Genomic DNA, 20676 nt, shown 5'->3' with positions numbered 1-20676 from the left:
TGTCTTTCGTTGGGGTTCTAGAAACCGGATTATTATTTCTGATAGTTAAGAGACTAATTTTACTCGGAAGGGAAACAGGCTCTGTCCAAAGATTGAGACCGAGAAGTCGAGGCGACCAGGAAGCCCGGCTGCTAGGCTTTGAGGTGAAGGAGCGGTTCGTGGCTAGACCCCTGGGACAGCCAGGCCCTTATCTCTAATATGGTAATTGGGAACTGCAGGCCAGACGGCCGCCGGAATTCAGCGTTCTGCAAACCATGCCGCGGTTCCCCCGGGGCGTGTGGGGGGGTCATTTGCTCCTATTTGGGTCAGTCCTTGTGAGCAGCTACTGTGTGACCGGCCTGGGGCCAGCGCTGCTGAGGGACCTGGCAGGGCACTCGGGGCGGGGCGGTACAATCACTACGGAACGGAGAAGCTTCTCACGGGGACCTGGAGCAGGGCCCAGAGCTCAGTTCAGAGATTTATTGGCGCCCCTATAGCCCAGGCCGGTGCTTTGCGCTGGATATGCAGATAAGTTGCGCCACAACCCTGCTTCCCGGAACATGGGATGGGGCGGCGACCACAGTAGGGCCTTATGGAGTAGGTCAAAAGGTGAGGCTGCGTAGGGACTGCCACTCTCAGCAGAGGGACATACCAGGATGTTGGGAGTTAGCTTGCTTTTGAGGACCGCAACCCAATCAGTGTTTGGGAAAATGGAGGACAGCCTGCCAGCAATACGAGACATGAAACACAGAGAAGTGACAGATCTGGGAACAGGATACAGTCTGACAGTTGAAGAAGGTGGCTTGGGCAATGGTAGGAATCTCATCTCAGAGAGCAAAGGCCTTAGCCCTGGGAAGCCCAACCCTGGCCACCCAGTTTCTCTGGCCTTCCTACCCGGATCTGTTTGCCTGGGGCTGCAACAAAAACAAGGCAAAGAAAACACTTCGTTGGCAGGAGATAAGCCCCGATAAGAGGCTGCCTTCCTCTGGAGGGAGCAGCCAGTCCCCAACGCCAGGAAGCTGGGAGAGGCCTTGAAGAAGTGCCAGCCTGCCTCTACTGCAGGGCCTAGCCCATTCTCTTGCCACAGGGTCTCTGGTATTCCTGGCTGGTCCCAGGCTCAGAGCAGGTTCTCCAGGCTGGTGAAGACCATCTAGCACAGAGCTAACATGCAGGTCATCCTGCCTCTTGGCAGGTCTCCACTTAGCTACAGCCCAGTACACGCAGCTTCCATTCAGGACCTGTTTCCATATCTGTAAAACAGGCAAAAACATCTCCCTCACAGGAGTGAGGGGGCCATGGGATATCCACAGAGTATCATAGCCCCCGCCAGCAACAACCCTTAAGACTGCCAGCTTCCTTCATCCTAAGAGTCATGGACCCCTTCCCAATCTGACAACTCAGCAACCAGCCGCCTCATCCCTGTGTGGTGCCCTCAGTAGCCCTAGCAGGAGATGCTGGGTGCTTGGGGCATATCAGGCAACAGGAAGGGAGGCAGGGAAGGCTTCCTGACTCAGAGTCTGAGCCTGAGCAAAGAGATGGAGAAGCTGAGGGAGAAGAGAGTGATAGGGCTGGGGAACCGAGGTGCTCAGGGCAGAGGCAAAAAGCTCACAGCCACCTCTGGCAGGGAATGAGGTCACCACAGATCTTGGGCAAGGCAGCCAAGTTAAAACCTTGAAACTTTCGCTGGGAGTCTAACCACAATGGCACAACCCCATTTTATAAACGAGGAAACTGAGGCCCCAGAGGAAATGGCAGTAATTGAGCTAGAGCCTAGAACGTTTTCATCCAAACCACACTGTACACAGGGTCCCTCAAGTCCACTTTTATTCACGTAAAAAAAAAAATCCCAAATATAAAGGGTTGGCCTCTACTTCCCAGGGCTCCACCTACTGCTCCCTGGAAGTGGGGGACACCCACCCATCTTTGTGAATGCGATGGAGTAAGTCCCAGCCTTTTCCTAGGCCTGAGGTTAGAGAGGGAGGCTGAGGACTAAAGAGGCCCCAAGAAAATGGAGTTAGTGTGAGACATTTGCTTCAGATTTTAAAAAAATAAAATTTCTAAAGATAAAAGGTTAAAAAAAAAAAAAAGCATTAGTGTCTTCTACCCACTGCCCAGTGCCCACCCCAGTCCTGTGGCCACCTCTTGTTCAGCCAGTTTAGAGCTGGGTGTTCTCCTCCTGGCTCTCCGAGTCAGCGCCGGACAGGTGCCCGCCACTCGCAGGTGCATGACCATTGCTGGCACAAGCCACCTGGGGGCCGTCCCCCAGCCCTTCTGATGTCTCGCCTAGCAGGCATCGACGGGTGTCCTGGGGCAACCTCTCACGCTGCTCCCGACACTCCTGGGTCAACTGGGCCAGCAGCTGCAAGAGGATGAGTGTCCAGAGAGGCCAGGCTGCCCAGCTCCTGTGCTACCCGTCTGTCTGCCTCCTCCCTGGCCTCACCTTGGGCTCCTCTTCCACCAGCTGCTGGAGGACTTGCTGCTGCCCTGCCAGGAGGCGCTCATGGCGCTGCTTCTGGGCTTCTTCCAGCTGCAAGGGAGGGCAAGAGTTCAGCTGAGGGAGGGCCAAGACCTGGGGGCACTGAAATCAGGAGGCAGGGCATCGGGGCTCCCAAGGACACTAAAGGTGTTAGAGACATGCAGGCACCAGAGGTTGTTGGTACAGACCCTGGAGGAAAGGCATTAGGAGCCTTTTGGAGAGCAATGTGGCACCAAGCCAGGCATGGAAGAGCGGAGTTTTTGATGAGTGAAGGAGAGAGGTGGGGCTCACTCACCCGTCTGATAGAGTTGACTGACTCAGTGATATGCCGCCGATTAATCTCTGTCAGTTCCCTGCAGAGGGGAAAGAGATGGCTCTGTGCCCACGCATCTCCCTTCTTCCCCTCACTCAATGGCTCCCAGCCCCAACACACTTACACCTCCTTCTTATGCTTCTCCCTCGTCTTGGCCTCTGAGATACTGTTGTTGCGCTTTCTGTCCAGGATCTTCTGAAGTTCCTTCTTCTCCCTGGAGCAGCAAGAAGGGACAGGAGGGGGTCAGAGGCAGGACTCCTGGCACCAGAGTCCCACCGCACGCACACAGGACCCTCTGTCTTTACCTTTCATTCAGCTCCTTCAGTCTCTTGAACTGGGTTGTGTGTGCATCCAAGACAACCTCCCTGAGCCGCTGCTGAGCCTGGGGACACAGGCAGCCAGCCAGCAGGTAACACAGGGCTGACAGGTTTACCCAGGAAGCTGGTTCTCCTTGCCTACACCACAGGCCCCTCTCACCTGTCTGAGGTGCTCCAGCCTTCGTTCAGTTTCTGCATCTGCCTGGGCCTCCCTCAGCTCCAGTAGAATCTGTACCTGTCGGTTCTGGAACTCTCGATACTCCTTAATGTCTTCAGAATTGCTGACTCTGTAGGGAGAACATTCTCAATAATGCCATGTCCCTGGCATAGGAGGACAGTTAGAACAGGGTTCGTGCCAGCAGGCAGTGGCAGGCACTAGCCAGGTGAGGTCTGCTATGCAAATCAAGAGGACCAGCAGGGGCCAACAGCTGTACCGTTAGCTTTACACAGGTGATGTTTCTGCGTCTTGGCAGGGGACTTCAGATGAGATATTACTCTCAGGGAAGAGTGAGGACCAGTATGGGAATCTATCTCCACCTTCCCGTCATCCAAGCATGCCCACCCAGCATGGAGAGCCACATGCACACCTCCCTCCAGTCTTCCTGTCAGCACACTAGGTGGTACCAGGCTTCAGGGCACTCACGGCGTACTGGGGGAGGGCCGGCATCTGCCCTCAGCCCTGGCCTGAGCCAAGCCATCCAGAAGGCGGCGGGTGAGGGCCACGGTCTTGCGCTGGTGCTTTTTATGCAGCTCCCTCAGGTCTCGATCCTGTCGGCTCTGGAGCTTCACCATAGACTTGTGGTTTCGGAGCTCCTCTAGAGGGGTAGGGCTCACCTCTAAAAGGGAGAGGTGTAGGTAGCAAGCAAACGAGGCAGGGTAGCGGATGAGGTGGTCTGGGCATGACCAAGATAGGTGGGGTAGATGCCCTCCAGGTGGCCCCACCCCAGATCAGGCTGTGCCCCTTACCAGAGAGGATGCTGGCAATCAAATCATCTCGCTGCCCTGAAGAGCAGAGGCTGTGGTGAGAAGCTGAGAGCCAGCAGCAGATGGCCCCCCTTGGCCCACTCCGAGGACAGGCTGCCCCTTACCTGGGCTACTGAGGGAGGTGCTAGTGGGGGAGGTAGTAGGACCTGGGGGCCAGCGAGGTGAGGCATCCAGTGGGTTAGGTGTGGGGTTGGGCAAGAACTGTGACCCTGGCTGTTGAGACTGCGTCTCCTGATATGTCTCTGTACTGGCCTGAGCCTGCAAGAGAGAAAACTCTTTCCAAAAATGTTTTCTCCATCTCTGGGTCCTTCCACCTCTGGATGCCCTATGCCCCTACCAGCTCCCTCTGCCTGGGATAACAGGCAGAACAATGGAAAGATAAACAATAGGTACCCCTAGACCCTTGTCCACGCCAGCCAGGAAGGCTGTGTGTTACCAGATCATTGCATGTCCTCAACAACTCCCAGATGATTCTGGAAAAGCCTGGCCTGGCCCCAAGAGTCCTCCGCTGTGTCCCCCCCACCCTTGCCTGGTGGTCCATCCTCCCCCTGGATGCTCAGCTCCCAATTTAATCAGCGGAGGAAGCAACGGCAGAGCGGGCACCAGTCTATTCAACTAATAGCTCCTCACAGCCCTAATTGCAGTCATCTCTTTCCTGGCCGCCACAGGCCCCATGGGGATTGGGTCAGGACATGTGGCTGAACCTCTGCTCCAGGCGCTGAAGCCACTACCTCCTCATGGCTTCCCTGACTTCCAATGCCCCTGTGTACATATACCCAAATTTTTGATTCCATGTAGAGCTTGAGAAACTTGAGTCTAGACACAACCCAAATCAGTACAAATGGGTACATCCTTTTCCAAGAGCCCACAGCTGAGCTGAGGGTATAGCTCAGTGGGAGAGCTTTTGCCTGGCCTGCTTAAAACCCTGAACTTCATCCCTATCCAGCACTGGAGGGAAGGAGGGAAAGGATTGGAAAACTGACTGACTCAGTAAGCTTGCCATGAAAACATGAGGACCTGCGCTCAGACCTCCCCATGTCTATAATCCCAGGGCCAGGGTGGACAAAGACAGGCAGATCCCTGAAGTTTACTGGCCAGCTAGTCTAGTTCAATGAGAGACCCCATCTGAGAAAATAAGGTGGAGTGTGACTCTGGAAAACCACGTGCACATATATGTGAACATGTGCAAACATGTTTACACACAAAAGCAAAAACCCACAGCCCTCACGCCTGCTGCAAACCATCCAAAGCTCCTGACAGTGCAACACAGCAGAAAGGTCAAGCTGAAAGCTCAGCCCGGCTGTACAGACCTGAGCCACTTCCCATAGCATCTCTGAGGGACATGGCAATGAGCCAAGGATGTGACTGACCTCACACTAGGCCTGGCAGCAAGTTGGCACTTAGCACCCACTTGACATCATTTCCAGGTTTGAGTGAGATAAAAGAACCCAGAAAGGGGATCAGGTTTTGTAGGCCTGAGCTGGGCCGACAAGACAGGAAGCTAGGGTCCGCAGTAAGACTCTTAACAGTTCAGTTTGGAGAGAGGCATCAGATGGCAGAGCTGGGAGCAGGGGATACCTGTGAGAGGGCTGTCCACTAGTCCCCAGCGTCAAGGTAGGCCTAGCCTTGAATCCCGCCATTGCTGCCCACTCACCTCGCTCTCCCCAATGAGAGCAGCCAGCTGCTTGGCCCGCTGGTCCATTAGGCTGACATGCTTGATGGGGTTAATCAGGGCCTCTGCATAGTCTAGAGGAAACAGAAAGCCCAGACTTCAGACCAAACCCAGGTCACACTCTTCCTGCCAGCACAGGGCTCCAAGTGTGGGAAGCCTGACCCCACGTGAACTGAGGCACCTAGTTCAGCCACGTCCATGCCCAGCTCCCACCTCTGGTCCCTGCCCTGGTCTACTGCCCCTGCTCACCCTGGTGGTCATCTGGGATGTAGTCAGAAGCTTCAGTGTAGATAAGCAGGGCAGGCAGACACAGTGGCTGGTTAGCCTCATTTCGCAGGCAGACATAGTGGTATCCTGGACGGACAAGAGGGCTAGATCATCTATCCTGGCCAAATCCCCAAGTCAACTCAGTGCTACCCAAAGCCCCTGGACTCACCTGAGCGGATGGCAGAGACAGGCAGGATGCGGTGCCCAACAAATCTGCCACCCTCCTCAAAAGCTGCAATGCGAAGTGAGGCCAGCGTGGGCAGCACAACCTGTGGGGTCCAGACTGTTGAGCTAGGGGGCAGAGCCAGGACCACTACACCATAGCCACCAAGGCTTCCCCCACAGAGCACAGAAGCCCAGCTCACAAGCAGTCAGAAGCCCTCAGGGTCATCCACGGGACAAGATAGGTCAGGTTGCATTGTGGCCTGCTTAGCAACTATACTGAGCCATGTGTATAAATTCGGGATGCACTTCACCCCGGTCAGAAGTAGAGGTCATATTCCCATGGGACCGTAGGAGAGGGTGCAAGCTTGGAGCTGTGGTCTCTGGCAAGTGCTTCCTGCCTTGGAGATGAGGCAGGCAGTGTCTGTTCCTCATGTGGGGAAGGAACAGGAACAACACAAGATAGGACAATATTGTCATCATCCCTACCCTGCAGCCCTCTCCTCTCCTTATTCCTCCTGTCACTCAGGAAAGGCCAGGGACCCCAACCCTGACACACAGAGCCTGGAGGGTCACTTGCCCTTCCCACTTTCTGATCAGGTGCCTGGCCCCTGCTCTAAGACTGATTACAGCCAAGTCAGGTTAGGCTGACCTGCCACAGAGCGGGCTTACCTTGGGGAAGTCAAAGGGCTCTTCATCCCACACAGGGTTGAATGAGTTCCCCTGGGATGTCCTTGTGCGATATTTGCGCCTTGTGTCAACTGGGAGACCAAACATGTCCACTTCAACATAGATGCCCACCTTCCTGTCAGACAGGAACTGCCCCGAAATCACCTGCAGTGGGAGAGCCCAGGAAGGTAAGTAAAGCAGCTACTGCGTGTCTTATCCTCAGAACACCCTAGGCCCGATCCCTCTCAGGACCTACCTTGACCCGCAAGGCGTTGGCCACTATGCCATCTACAATGACCTCAGTGAAGGGGTCAAAGGACTTGTCCGGCCGCCGCATAAACTCAGGCTTGAGCAAGTACCCACTGCGTCCATTGTATTCAAAGACGCCTGCATTGAGCTGCATTGGCATGTCTATAAGCAACACAGGCCGGGTAAGTTAAGTGGCCTAGTGGGGTTCAGTCAAAGTTTGAGGGCCAGGACCAGAAGTGGGATTAAATGGATGCCAGGGTCCAGATGTAAGAACCAATAGTCAGGTGGGGGTCCAGTCAGCAAGGTCAGGGCTCCAGAGAAAGTCTGGGTTCAGTTTTGGGACCTAGGATTAGGTAAACTCAGGAGTCAGTAAATGGGTCAGGTCAAGAAGGGTGTTCTGCCTAGTTTAAGTCAATTTGATCCCAACTACAGTCATTTTGGTAGAAGGAACACAGAAAAACACCCCCCACATCAGATTGGCCTGTAGGCAAGCCTGTGGTGCATTTTCTTGATTAATTGATGTGGGAGGGCTCGGCCCACTGTGGGCAGTCCACCCCTGGCTGGTGGTCCTGAGTGTTGTAAGAAAGCAGGCCAGAAAGCAGGGCCTCTGCTGCAGTTCCTGGCCTGGCTTCCCTCAATGATGGGCATGCAAGCTGTGAGATGGAATAAACCCCTTCACTCCCAAGTTGCTTTTGGTCACATTGTTTTATCCCAGCAATAAAAGCCCTAAGACAGGGCCGGGCAGTGGTGGTGCACGCCTTTAACCCGAGAACTTAAGAGGCAGAGGCAAGTGGATCTCAGTGAGCTAAAGGCTAGCCTGGTCTATAAAGTCCTAGGACAGCTAGGACTGTTATATAGAGAAACCTTGTCTTGAAACAAAACAAAACAAAACAACAAAAAAACTAAGACTGAGGGCCAGAGCTCACCCAAGGTCTGGAAATTGAGAGCCACAAGCTGGCAACCCACGTTCCAGAAGAGCTGGGGCATGTAGTTGGAGGAGTCCACACGGGTGCCCTTGGGGTAGATGCGGCTAAGCTGCTGTTTGTTGTATCTGAGGTTGGTGGTCAGGGCCATAGGGAAGGAAGAGTGACCAAGCTCTGCCAGCCTCTACTTCAGGTCCCATCTCCATGCTCCTGGAAGCCCACTCTTAGCAAAGCTGCCCATATCATCCCTGAGCCTCCACACTCAACCCACTGATGTCCCTGTGCGGATGGGGACAAATCCCTGGGGCATCTACAAGTCTCTGCCTGGCCACACCCAGCCTCAGTGCCTGGGAAGGATACTCCACGAACTCCATGGGACTCTTGGTCAACTGCTCCATGGCCTTGGTCTCCACAAAGGATGACATCTCAAAGCACTTGTTCCTTTCTGTGGGTGGGGGAGGGAAGTATAAGGCCTGGCAGGGCTGGCAGGGCCAGCTCTCAGTATCCCATCCCCACTTACTTCGAGCAGCCTCAAAAGACTTGAACTTGACAGGCTCGATGTAGTTGACGAGTGTCGACATCTCCTCGGTGGCATTGACTTCACTGCTGGCTGTGCCCTGTGGCCCCAAAACCCGAGGTCAGTGGCACCAGATGTCCCTAAAAGGGTGGCTAGCCCTTTCCCACACCTGCAGCCTACTTCCTGCAGGACTCCTTGATGTCACCTTGATAGATAGACTCCTTGATGTCTCATTGCCCTGCAAACACATACCCTCCCCAACTTGGGGCCCCTCTCAATCCACTCTCTCACAATAGCCACAGTGACCTTTCTGTTACGTCTACTCTCCAGTATTGCTCTTGACATTCCTTCCTCTTGTACCAGTTTCTCCTGCCACAGGGCCTTAGCACACGCTAGTCCAGCATCTTTAGGTCTGTGTGCCCCAACCTCCCCGCCAGGGCAGAGTCCCCTTTCCCCAACTCTGCAATTCTGTGTCCTCCTTTCCTTCAACTTTTAACTTCAGTTTCTTTTCCTCTTACCACACACCGTGTGAGAGGGTGTGTGTGTAACTGTGGGTACTTGTTGCCACGGTGCACACGCGCTGATCACAGGACAACTTTTAGGAGTTAGTCCCCTCCTTCTACCTTGGGTTCTGAGTATCAAATGTAGGCCACTAGGCTTGTATGGTAAGGACTGTTACTTTGCCAATCCTGTACCCTAACATTTTTTTTAATATTTATTTATTATGTATACAATATTCTGTCTGTGTGTATGCCTGCTGGCCAGAAGAGGGCACCAGACCCCATTACAGATGGTTGTGAGTCACCATGTGGTTGCTGGGAATTGAACTCAGGACCTTTGGAAGAGCAGACAATGCTCTTAACCTCTGAGCCATCTCTCCAGCCCCGTACCCTAACATTTTTTAAAAATCATTTTTATTTATTTATTTTGAGACAGGGTCTCTCTGTGTTGCAATTACTAGCCCAGAGCTCACTTGTAGACAGACCAGGCTGAGCTCAGGTGCAGAGATCTTCCTCCCTCTGCCGCTGAGACTAAAAGCATGTGCCACCACGTCTAGCTCGTTCTTAATAATATTACATTTTATTTATTTATTGAGTATGAGGAGGAGAAGCATGTGGAAGCAGATGCTTTAACTAGGGAGCCATCTCCTTGGTCTGTACCCTAACTCTTTTAGGATCGCTTGCACACCTTAAGCTGGGGACCTACACAGATCAAGCTCTAGGACAGCAGCTGACCAGGACAACGGCTGTCACCCAGCAGGTGCACAGAAAACGCCCCCGTGCCCGCCTGTGGTCCTAACCTCATCCGTGGTGGGTTTCTTCGGATCCGTTGTTTCCTCCTCTTCTTCATCCTCTTCTTCATCCTCTCGGTCAGCAGGTATGAGAACATTAGGTCCCCGGCTGAGGCCCTCCTCGCCTAGAGACTTCTGGGGTTCCAGACTGGTCTTCTCAAGTCCCACCTCCTCCCCATTGCTTAGGCCAGGGCAGCTGTCTGAGCTAGGGGACCCTAGACAAGGACCAAGGGTCAAAGGTCAGAACCACAGGTTGATGATGAGGAAGCCTGCAGTTATGCTCGGTGTATGTGGGGAGGGCAGGATGCCGTCTTAGAGAAGCACAGCTTGGGGAGAGGGTAGGGGTCAGAATCTGGATGGCATTAAAGCTGGTGGTTGTCCAGAGGGGTCATAGGTCAGAGTTATATACAGTAGGAAACCAGAACAACAACCTGAACAGCCAGGTACATAGTAACATGGCTGGGCTACAAGTTCAGCTCAGCAAGAGCCATACCCAATGGGGATTAATGGGGTGAACAGTTAATGATGAGAGGGACCTCAATAAGATGACAGGGCAAAGGTTAGCTGAAATTTTAAGGAGCTAGGTGAGCAGAGTCATTGGAGGTTATAGGTCAAGTGTCAGAAGGCTGAAGGTAGAAGTTCACTGAGGTCAAAGGTCAGAATCCAGAGCTCTACCCTGGCCAGGCAGCAGCGACAGGTTGGAAGTCAGGGCTGAGAGGTTACCACTCAGCTGAGGTGGTAAAGGAAGGAGGTCAGGGGTTGGGGTGATGGAGACATTGGGGTGAGAGGTTAAGTCAGTGATAGGATCTGGGCTGGAGGTCAGGCCAGGCCATACCAAGCTGGGGTGAGGAAGGCTCTGTGGTGGCTGAGCTCTCGCTAAGGGCTGAATTGCTCTGCTCCAGCGGCCTCTTGCGAACTGAGCTGTCGGGGACGCCTGTGCTGGGCCGATGTCGCTTCTTATTCTTCACCAGGATCCGACCCATCAGGTCTTGTGGACTGGGTAGAGGGACGCCCGCAGAGAGCTGGACAGCGGGGACAGTCAGGACCCGTTCAGTCGCCCTTCACCCCCACACGCCCTGCCTTAGCTCCACGCCCCCATACCGGGTACTTATCCAGGGGGTCAATGAGCAGCGCATCCCCAAAGATAGAGCGGCAGTACTCAGCCATCTTGGCCTGCTGTTTTGCCCTGTGGGAACAAGGTCAGAGGTCAGAGGTTCCCAGGGGAAGCGGAGGCAGTTCAGTTTCAAAGGTGAAGGAAGCATGAAAGGAGGCTGTGTGAGTGTCCCTCTGGAGTGCCTCCATCGGAGGTGTCTCTAGAGATGCCCAGGGCAGGCTCACTCACGAGTCCACATGGTTCTCGAAGGAGAGGATGACAGGGTAGGGTGAGGTCTTGAAGGCTGTCTCAGCGATGGCCTCAAGCACATCACGTAATGGCACCTCAGTGGTCATGGTAAAACCATGGGTAATGAAGGGCTCTTCCTCTGGTGGCCGTCCCTTCCATACATCCAGCTCCACGCAGCGGCAGCCCCACAGCAACGCCTGGCGGTACATCTCCACTGACGATGTCCCAGCCAGCTGGCCAGCTGTAGGGAAGGCTATGTCACTATTCACTGGCCACCACGTTCCATGGGGATCCGACTCAGCCCAACTCCAGAGTGGTACGCTCTGGCCAGTGGGTTACTCCTCCACTCAGAGTGGAGCCAGTACCATCTCCCCCAGAAGCCCTCAGAGACGGGCAGACATTCTAACCCCCAGTCCCTGGCATTCACCAGGTGGGGGCAGAACAGGCATCCAGTAGCATTGTTAGGCCCAGCTGGTTCTCCCTTCGAGGCTCATATTCCACATCACACACTCCTAGCACTGCCTATGGAATCCCCAGATACCTTCCAGAGCTCCCTAGGACCTAACTGGTATCTACTGTCTATTCCTGCTCTCCGTCTCTGGCTGCACCAGCCTCCCTGCCTCCTGCATAGGGGACCACAGTCTCCACAGAACTTCTGACAACCTACCAGTTCCAGTGCTTTCTCTTCTTCAGATTCTCCAAGAACCTCTCTGCCACTCATATTGAGTCCAGAAGCCTTCCAGACCAGGGTTGCTCCTGCCTCCCCTTCCCAGTCTTCTCTCACACAGCCCCCTCTGTGTACCTGGCCCTAGGTTCATGTTCCCATACCCCCTGGCTTCCTTTCTTGCTTCTCCTGGGGCTATGCAAGTGGGAGGCTAGTACCCTGTTCCTGAGTCACACACACACCCAGTCCCTTTTTTTTCTTTTAAACCAGCTATCTCCTACCCAGGCATCTGTCTCTGCACAATACCAACAGACATGCCCTCAGCCTCTCCCCAAGGGATACCTCAGGACACCCACCCATAAGGTGATACTGACAGAGATATTGACTCTGGGGAAGGGTGCCTGTTCCCTGGTCCTTCCCCAGCATTGGCCCATGAGTAATCAAGTTACAAGCTCCCCCGCAAAGGAGAAGCGGTGTGAGGGCAGAGGATGTGGGCGTCTGCTCCCTCTCTCTCTTACTCACCAGTGAGATAGGTATTGTGTGAGGAATTGATGAAGTACGCGCTCAGGGGCTGCGTCATGTCCATGCTCAGATCCAGGGCCTCCAACGGCAGGATGCCATTCTCCTCCCCTCCTAGGTAGCGGCTGAAGCCCTCCATAGACATCTGGTCTGGGGATGGGGTACCAACAGTCAGTTGAGCTGAGCTTGCCCTGTCCCACCCACACTGCCCCACTGCCGACAGCCATTTACCTCGCTCCAGGAACTGCTTGTTAGGCTCATACTTCTCAATGAGCAACCGAGCCTGTGAGGGCCGCAGTGGCGGGTACAGCACTTCATTGAGTCTGGGGTCTCTTTGCTTTTGGTTGATAAAGTCCATGAGCTGCTCCAGAGTGAGGTACGGCTTGCCCTTGGCACCTCTGGAGGGACCCAGAAGCTGGGTCAGGCTGTAGCCTCAGCTCCCACCTTGTGCTAAGCCCTCACCCTGGGAGACAGAAGTGGGAAGGCCTGCACCTAACTTCAGCAGCCACAGATTGGTGTTCTGGGCCTCTGTTTCCCTGTCCACTCCTGAGCACTCAACAGTGTCAGGCAGAAGATGGACTGGCATCAGCATTCGCCAGGGCTCAACTCACCACTCTGAGGCTCTAGACCCCAGGACCAATCTTGGTTCTGTCCTCCCACACTGTGTTGGCTCAGGCAGGTCCTACTACATATCTGAGCCCCTTGGTTCCCATCCTAAGTGGGATGATTAAGCCACCTGTGGCAAAGGAATGGCATCGAGCTCCAGAATCCACAGGAGCATCCTATGGAGGTCCCCCCTTTCCTGCTTTCTCTCTCTCTCTCTCTCTCTCTCTCTCTCTCTCTCTCTCTCTCTCTTTGAGACAGGGTTTCTCTGGGTAGTAGCCCTGGCTGTCCTGGAACTTGCTCTGTAGACCAGGCTGGCCTCAAACTCACAGAGCTCCACCTGCCTCTGCCTCCCTAATACTAGGATTAAAGGCGTGTATCACCGCTACCCAGCGGTCCCCCCTTTCTTACTCTGACCTGCCCACCCACGCCACTTTCACTAGAAAGAACACTAAACAGAAGCCAGGGGCAGAGCCCAAGCCTGTGGCAGCCACTCCCAGGCCACTTACATCTCGAGCAGGATCTTGTCAATATCCGGCCGCAGACACAGCTTGTTCAAGAACCGCTCAAAGATTTCCAAGGAAAACTCATCAGGCCGGATAGACTCACTCTGAGGGTGAGGAGTGTGGGGTGAGAACCTAGGGCAGCGAGTTCCAGAAAGTGGGCACCCACCGTGACACCCACCCTACCCCACCCTCCCTGGCCCCGGCCCTGGCCCCACACACCCGGTTGAAGTTGAGGCCACAGGACTCCAGCGCAGTCTCTACCCGCTTCTTGTCTGCTGAGAACATCTTCAGAATGCTGATGCAGGCGGGAGGGGTCAGGGTCAGTTGGGGGGCAAAGATCACCAAGGTCAGGGCAGGAGAGAAGATGCTGAGGGGAAAGGGGTGCTCACTTCTTGACCGGAATCCGTCCATCCTGGTTCACCTGCAGCTTCAGCTTTGTGTATCTGAGGAGGCGGGTATGAAGGTCAGTCCTTGGGACTGGTCAGCCAAACCCCCAGTGCTCCCCAAGGTGACCCAGGGCTCACGCTTTCCGCAGGAAGGTGTTCCGGGAGGCATTCTGAGCCAATATGTTCATAGCCAGTTTGAACAACTCCTCCGACCAGACCTGGAAGTTAGCACACAGGAGAAGAGGTGTAGGGGACCGAGGGGCTGGCCCACTCATCGCCTACATCTGGAACAGGGTCTGGTACATAGGACATCAAGAGCACAATACTGGGAGTGGTGGCTGTAAACCACCTGTAATCCCAGCACTTGAGAAACTTAGGCAGGATTGCCTTGAGTCTGAGGCCAGCCTGGGCTACGCCATGTCTTCCAGGGAAGCATCTGCTTTCCTGGATTGTCTCCTGACCCCAGCCCACCTTGACTGTGTCATCCTGCACGGCCATGAAGTTCAAGAATGTGGTGTTTACTGGGTCTGGCCCAGCCACCACTGTCATCAGCTTCTCTTCTAGCCGGGCGTCAGGGCCCCCAAAGCCCAGTACTTCTCGAATCTTGGGATCCTGTGTAGTGAAAACCAAGGGTGAGAAGAAGGGGTGTGCTGTCCCCTGACAACCTTGGTCCCATCAGTACAAGGCCTCATCCCTCACCTTGGGTAGGCGGGCATAACGACCTGTCCGTGTGTCCCTGATGGAGCTGATGTCCAGCGTGTCCACCTCCTATGGAGACCAGAGTCAAGATTTGTGTCTGAGAACTATGAGGGGTCCTTAATCTCCCCACCCAAACTGAGGAATGCCCAGCTCCTGGCTAGGTCTCACCCCCAGGACAAGAGAACTAGACAGGGGTCTCCCATAGGGGCCCAGGCCTGAGCCAGTAGCAACAGCAAATCCTCACCATATTGGGTCCCGTCCAGTACAAGAAGAAACCATTGGAATCCACACGCAGGGTCACCAAGTTCCGACTGGAGGCCTCCTGAAGGCAGCACAGAGAATCAGGGAGTGAGACTTGGTCCTGGACCTACTCAAGCTGGTTTCCCAGTGAGTCAAGAGGAAGCTGCAGCAGCCTAGAGGTGCTCCCGGACATGAAGGCAAGTCCTCAGCAGTTCAGGTTTGGTACCCAACACTCCTCCAACACTCCTCCCTCCCAGCTTCACCTTCACGCTGAGTTCTATCCCAGAAGCTACAAGCTACTCTGGCCCCACCACCCACCGATCGCCACACCCTTCCCTGTGCTTTCCTTTCTTCTCTACCCATGAAACTCATGTGGAGGCCTCCAGGAGCCCATCCCAGCCTCGGTTTCCCTTGAAGGCCTGAGAGGACAAGTAGGCTAAACTCCCCTGCTCCACAGCCCCCTTATTGAAGCACACGGCTAATGAATGAAAGCAGGATGCTGGGAGCCTGAACCTAAGACCTCTCAGTGTCCCTTGAGGCCTAACAAAAACTGGCCACCCTAAAATCTGCCTCAAAGCCCACCATCCACCACACTGTATCTCCTAGGATCCTCATAGCCTTCAGGCTCACCCCAAGTGACAGAAGAGCCCCCATTCCCTCCAGGAAGACGAGGCAGGAGTCTCCCCTTCTCCCTAACAGCTCTAAGATGACTGGAGGGGGGCAGGATAGCACGAATATGCCTATTTTCTAAAAAGGACCCAGTCACTGATGCCCAGGGTTACCCCATATGCTCAGGACCAGCAAAGGCTTATGTACTCCAGCCAGCAGAACTAATTCCCCTAGAGCCAAAAGAGGATTCCCCTCCCCAAACTGGCACCCTAAACAATCCTGCCACCAACAGTGCACACTCCCAGTCCCACAGTCCCAACTGTGAACCATGTCCAGTTCTACGCCCTGAATTTCAACAACCCCCTTTCAGACTCTCCAAAGCCCTGTAAGGTATGTCCTGTCACCACCTCTGTCTTACATAGGAAGGAATGGAGGAGCTAGGATTTGCAGGGTTACATTTCCAAAGTCCTGGGACCTGGGAAACAGAGCCAAGACTCCTGCACGGTCCCTGGCTCCTGGTTTCAGCAACGACCTCACAGCCAGCAGGGACATCAGTCAGAAGACTGGGAATTGCAGAGCCCCACCCATGCAGTCTTGGTTTACAGAAGGATAGCAGCTGATCCAGGGACGCAGGTCCCTAAACCTTCTGGCTGTATGGTCCTTCAGTTCTAATTGGAGGACACTGGGTCCCAACCCCTCCAGGAGATTCCCAACCTTGCCTTGGGCCTGACTATACAGCCCCCAGTAGATAGGGAAGATTTGTGGGTACTATCCCTAGAGCCCCTATGGGACCTCCCCTAGGGGCCTAACTTCCAAAGGCCATCCAGGCCCCTGGCTCTTCAGTCCCGAACTGTGTTTATCACCCCCACCCCACCCCGGGCCCTCTCCCTGTTTCCACTTCCTTATTTGGGTTTATCACACGACAAGGAAAAGGAGAAACTTTTCCCTTAAGGCTGGCTTGGGGGAAGGGGTCTCCTGGGGCCGCGGCAGTGCCAAGGCACCCCTTGCCCAGCACACCTGCAGCTAAGGCCACGCCCCCAGCCCCTCCCCTTAGTTCCCACTCCTGCCCCACCCAGCCGGAAAGAAACCTAGCGTCTTCCAGGCCTATGGCCCAACTGGGAAGGAACAGTAAGGAAGCTCAGGCCGCTGGGTTGAGGCTCTAGGGAGCAAGGGGCCCAGGGTGCAGGGAAGGGAACGGTACGAAAACGTGGGTGAGACGTGGGATCCGGATAAGAAGCCGCAGGTGGGCATCGGGTAAGTACCAGGGGAAAAGAAGTAAAAAGTGGGGGCCAGGATTTATTGGGGTTCAAAGTTCCTAAGTTAAGGAATGGAGAGCAAAGGTCCCAGAGTTGGAGGAACTTGGAGACGGACTAAGTCTTTCAAGTAAGGGGTAACATGGTGCTCCCACCTGAACAGAAAGCTCGCTGGAATCCTGAAGCAGGGTAAGAGGGTATCAACCAGGACAGGGTGAAAAGTGATGAGCAAAAGAGAATTGCTCAGACGAGGCCCTGGGAAGAGTGGGATCCCCAGTGACACCTCACCCAGGACAAGGATGACCTACGTCCCATGGGAGTCCAGTGCCAGGCGCAGGGGTCTAGGGACCAGACCAGTATCGGAGAACCAGAATTCGTCTGGCAAGGGTGGGAAAGAGAGTGCGAAGAGGGACAGGATTTAATGGGGTTCAAAGTCTCCACGCCAAGGAGTGGAGAGCCTAACTGACCACAGCTGAAGGACTGGGTTGCGGGTAGAGGGGGGACAAAGTCTTCAATTACTAGGACGACAGGGGACTCAAGTTTCCGGAGTACAAGGCTGGACTAGGGGGTTGCCGTGGTCAGGCAACGCTGAAGTGAGGGTCCCTGGCATCTAGGCGAATGTGAATGGAGTCCTCCGATCTGGGCAGAGCAGGGGACAGGCAGGCGCTCTTACCTCGTCCCATTTGATGAACTTACTCCCGCGCCGCAGGGTCTCCACCACAGTGGGCGGCTCCAGCTGCAGCGCGTGGACTCCGGGCCTGGCACCAGCCATGGCCAAGCCAGGGGCAGCTCGGGGACCCACGGAGCCCCGACGGGAACCGACGGTGCCGTTGGTCTTTCCACACGCTCCCGCGCGGCCCGCTCCGGCCCCGCGGCGTCAGCGCCCGCCCGCCCGCCAGCCAGCCAGTCTGCCCCGGACGGACCGGAGACTCGGCGCCCGGCCCCGCCCCCGCCCAGCTCCGCCCCGCCGGGCGGTGCCGCCCCCTCCCACCGCGTCGGGCCCGCCCGGCCCGCGGCGGCGCCCCCTGGTGGTCGGGGCGGCGACTGCATCCAGAGGGAGGATGGAGCAGATTTGGGGGTCTTTGTTGGCCGGCTCAGTAGACTTTACTTTTCCAGGGTCTTAAATAAAAGAAGAGAACTTGGGGCCACGGAACTTTTGAGGGTGTACCTGGAAAGATGAGTGTTAGAGCTGCCTAAGATGGGCCCAGGTCAGTTCGTTGAGGGCTCCAAGTGGAAAAGGTGGAGATAACAGGGTTGGGGGACGCAGATTGTACCCTATCCCTCTCCTGCCGCACTTAACTGAGCTCAGGAAACGTCACTCCCATCTCTCTCCATCTAACCCCACCCGCGTGCCCTCACTTCGCCTCACCCCCTCCTGCTGCAGTACTGTCCCCCCCACCTCCCAGGGAGCACTTAGCTGGCTAATGGGCCTCCCGCCAGCATGCGCCCCTCCCCCGTCCCTAGCCTTGGAGGCCCAGAGCCTGCCACCTCCTATGAGGACCCAAGCATTCAGGCTTTCCAGAGAAAACCTTGGCGCAGTTCTTGCCCTGCTGACCCTGTGATGGGAACTAGTCTCTATGAGCCTCTTAGCTGAAAACTGCATGGTGAAGGATGGTTGTTTGCCCATAGGGGGAAGAAGCCTCATGGGTGTCCCCAAAGGAGCGGTTGTGCAGTGCCTGGCCCACAGCAGGTGCCCTGAAATCTGTGTTCCAGCAACCGGGAGGAACGGAAGGGGCAGGCTCATGGGCACCGGCAGGGGTGGGGGCTGCAGCCCCTCCCGCAGGGCTTGGCTGGGGGGGGCTCCTGCCTGAGGGCCCCTGTGGGAGCCCCCCCAATACAAAGGAGGCAGCAGCAGCAGGTTTAAAGTAGAACTCATCCAGAGGGGCCAGCCAAGTCACCTAGAAACCCAGAAAGAGTTGGAGCTGGTTCTGGGGGAGGAGGGTCAGCCAAGGAGGAGCTTCCCTACCGGCGCCTTTGCCCCAGGCTCTCAGGCCTCAGGAGGAGCCCTGCCTGGCACTGGCTGTTCTCCAAATCCCCACCATAATGGCGGCAAACTTAATGAGTCTAGTTGACTCTTACTGTGGCCTTGTGCAGCGGTGTGATTATTATCTCCACTTGAGGCCCAGAGAGGGGAAGGGACTTGCCCAAGGTCACTCAGCTTCCTGAGAGGATTTCAACCCTCATTCTGACTTCCGGCCTCTGCTCCCTGCTCTGGAGGAGACAAAGGGGAGGGGGTGTGCAGCGCTGTGATCCTATCCCTCTTAAAAGGGCTGTAAAAGAAATAACCCTTTAGAGCCCCAAGGATCACCAACCTCCTCTGCGAACAGAGCCATTCAGGGTGGAGGTTGGCCTCTGTACCCTCAGGCTGAGGTTCAGATCCAGAGCTCCCACACAGTCCCTCTATAAGCTAGGGAAGAAAGCTGTGGGAATGTCAGCGGGGAAGGAGGAAAGGAAGGACATGGGTGAGCTCTGGCACAGGGCACCCTGCTCACCAACACTAAGGTTAGGAAGAATCTGGAGTCAGGACCTGAACCTCAGGACTTATGCCTTCCTCAGGAGACCTTCCGAGAAATTTCTGGAAGCAGGTCCTTGGAAAACAGGATGGAAGCTCTTTGCTGGGCCAGGCCCTCTTCTTCCCCCACTGCTAATCTCTTGAGGCCAGGCAGCCCCCCATTAGAAGGCTCCTTCCTCCTCCTTGGAATGGTAATAGTTTCTCGGCAGGCAATAATGGGGGGACGAAGGCAGCCTTTCAGGCTTCTACCCTCGATTAAGGGATTGCTTTCAGCCCATGGGTCCTTCCCCAGGGCCTCTGCTTCAGGGAGGTGCTGCGAGCATCCTTAGCTACACTCTGGTGGGAGGGGGCCACATTCCCCTGGGAAAAGGGAGCATGAGGCCGGATGAGAGGCTAAGGCACACACCAGTCACAGGAGGGCTAGTGGGCGAGCATAGCAGGATAAAGGATCCAGAGCCTGTTGTTTTGGGTCACAGAGAGGTCAGGATCTTCTGGCTTCTGGCATATGAGTGATTTGCCCACTTCCTGGGCAGAGTCAGGACTTAAACCTAACCCCTTGTGCTCCAACGCTAGGGTTCTATGAAGAAACCCAGGTTCCAAGAAGGCTACAGGCCAGTATACCCATCTTTCTGTTCTCACTGAGTAGTCACAGAGAGGGACAAGACAGAACAGCCAGCCCCAGAAAAATGAGGCTGCCTTCGGGACGGGGACGACATGCAAGGTGGCTGGAGGGAAAAGCAGGATGGGCAGCACCTGAAAGGACCTGGCACTTGAACTGAACTGGAGACTTTCACATTAACCAGGAAAGTCAGTGTTCAGTGTCATCATTTGGGGGCAGAGGCAGAGCTGAAAGTTGTCAGAGTCATGGGCTCCACACTGCCTTTGGTGGGGTGCGCTGGGCGTACTGGAAATACAGTCCTAGAAAAGTGACTCTCCCAATAGTTCAGGCATGGGAGAGGTCAGGCTGGGGATAGGCATCTCACTGCCTAACCTGCCATAGCAGGAGGAGCCAGCCTCCCTGGCCCCACAGGCTAGCTGAAGAGAGGCTGATGTCTTGCAATGGGCTGTGGAGGGGGAAACACCAACTTATTCAAGTGCTTCCCCTGCTAAGAACTGCCCCCAGCCAGGCTCTTGGTAAGCAGCTCACCTCCCATCCTCAGGGACGCACTAACACCACTCCCAAACCTGTCTTCTCATTTTATTTATTATTCTCTCATATTTCTCAGGCTGGCTTCAAACTCAGTAAGTAGCCAAGAATGACTCTGAATTTCCAATCCCCCTGCCTCCACAACTATGGTTACAAGTGTACACCACCACAAACAATTCATGTGGAGCTTGGGATCAAACTCAAGACATTGTGCATGTTAGGCAAACCCTGTACCAAGGGAGCTACCTCCCCAGACTCCTCTCCCTGCATCTTATTTTTCCAGGGCTGGGATCAAACCCATGCCCTTCCTTGCACATGCTAGGCAAATGTTCATTCTCTGACCTACAACCCTAGCCTTTGTGGTTTCTCTCCAAAAA

The 20676-nt window shown here is 55.2% G+C and overlaps 1 protein-coding gene and 1 long non-coding RNA gene across 2 annotated transcripts; one reads left to right on the top strand and one right to left on the bottom strand.

The window, feature by feature from the left end:
* Positions 1 to 1786: 1786 nt before the first annotated feature.
* On the bottom strand, positions 1787 to 17447 carry Plcb3 (phospholipase C beta 3). The gene is made up of 31 exons (XM_048458629.3): positions 17314 to 17447; positions 14783 to 14860; positions 14539 to 14607; positions 14311 to 14451; positions 13978 to 14057; positions 13843 to 13896; positions 13673 to 13748; positions 13457 to 13557; positions 12576 to 12742; positions 12348 to 12494; positions 11162 to 11402; positions 10921 to 11005; positions 10655 to 10841; positions 9829 to 10034; positions 8532 to 8628; positions 8372 to 8456; positions 8015 to 8139; positions 7096 to 7250; positions 6843 to 7004; positions 6178 to 6277; positions 5991 to 6095; positions 5724 to 5815; positions 4174 to 4327; positions 4052 to 4087; positions 3729 to 3921; positions 3246 to 3372; positions 3074 to 3150; positions 2893 to 2982; positions 2751 to 2808; positions 2420 to 2506; positions 1787 to 2338 (listed from the first exon to the last, which is right to left on the bottom strand). The coding sequence occupies exons 1-31, from the start codon at positions 17410 to 17412 to the stop codon at positions 2135 to 2137; spliced, it is 3678 nt and encodes a 1225-aa protein (XP_048314586.1). The 5' UTR covers positions 17413 to 17447; the 3' UTR covers positions 1787 to 2134.
* On the top strand, positions 16329 to 17793 carry LOC148121423 (uncharacterized). The gene is made up of 2 exons (XR_015738380.1): positions 16329 to 16641; positions 17350 to 17793. It is a non-coding gene; the product is annotated as an uncharacterized LOC148121423 (long non-coding RNA).
* Positions 17794 to 20676: the final 2883 nt, after the last annotated feature.

Source organism: Myodes glareolus, chromosome 7 (genome assembly GCF_982192425.1).
Source record: "Myodes glareolus chromosome 7, mMyoGla1.1, whole genome shotgun sequence".
Classification (NCBI taxonomy): domain Eukaryota; kingdom Metazoa; phylum Chordata; class Mammalia; order Rodentia; family Cricetidae; genus Myodes; species Myodes glareolus.
Note: the sequence above shows the minus strand (reverse complement) of the source record. Positions and strands in the feature narration are given on the sequence as shown.

What these genes read in the sequence shown, in the direction of transcription:
- Plcb3 (XM_048458629.3), bottom strand. Translation starts at nt 17,412, where the DNA reads ATGGCTGGTGCCAGGCCCGGAGTCCACGCGCTGCAGCTGGAGCCGCCC. An exon ending in GCCTTCCTCACCCCAGCTTG is followed by an intron (nt 10,035 to 10,654) that starts GTATGGCCTGGC and finishes GTCCTTGTCTAG; the next exon opens with GGTCCCCTAGCTCAGACAGC. An exon ending in CAGTCAACTCTATCAGACGG is followed by an intron (nt 2,507 to 2,750) that starts GTGAGTGAGCCC and finishes CCTCCCTTGCAG; the next exon opens with CTGGAAGAAGCCCAGAAGCA.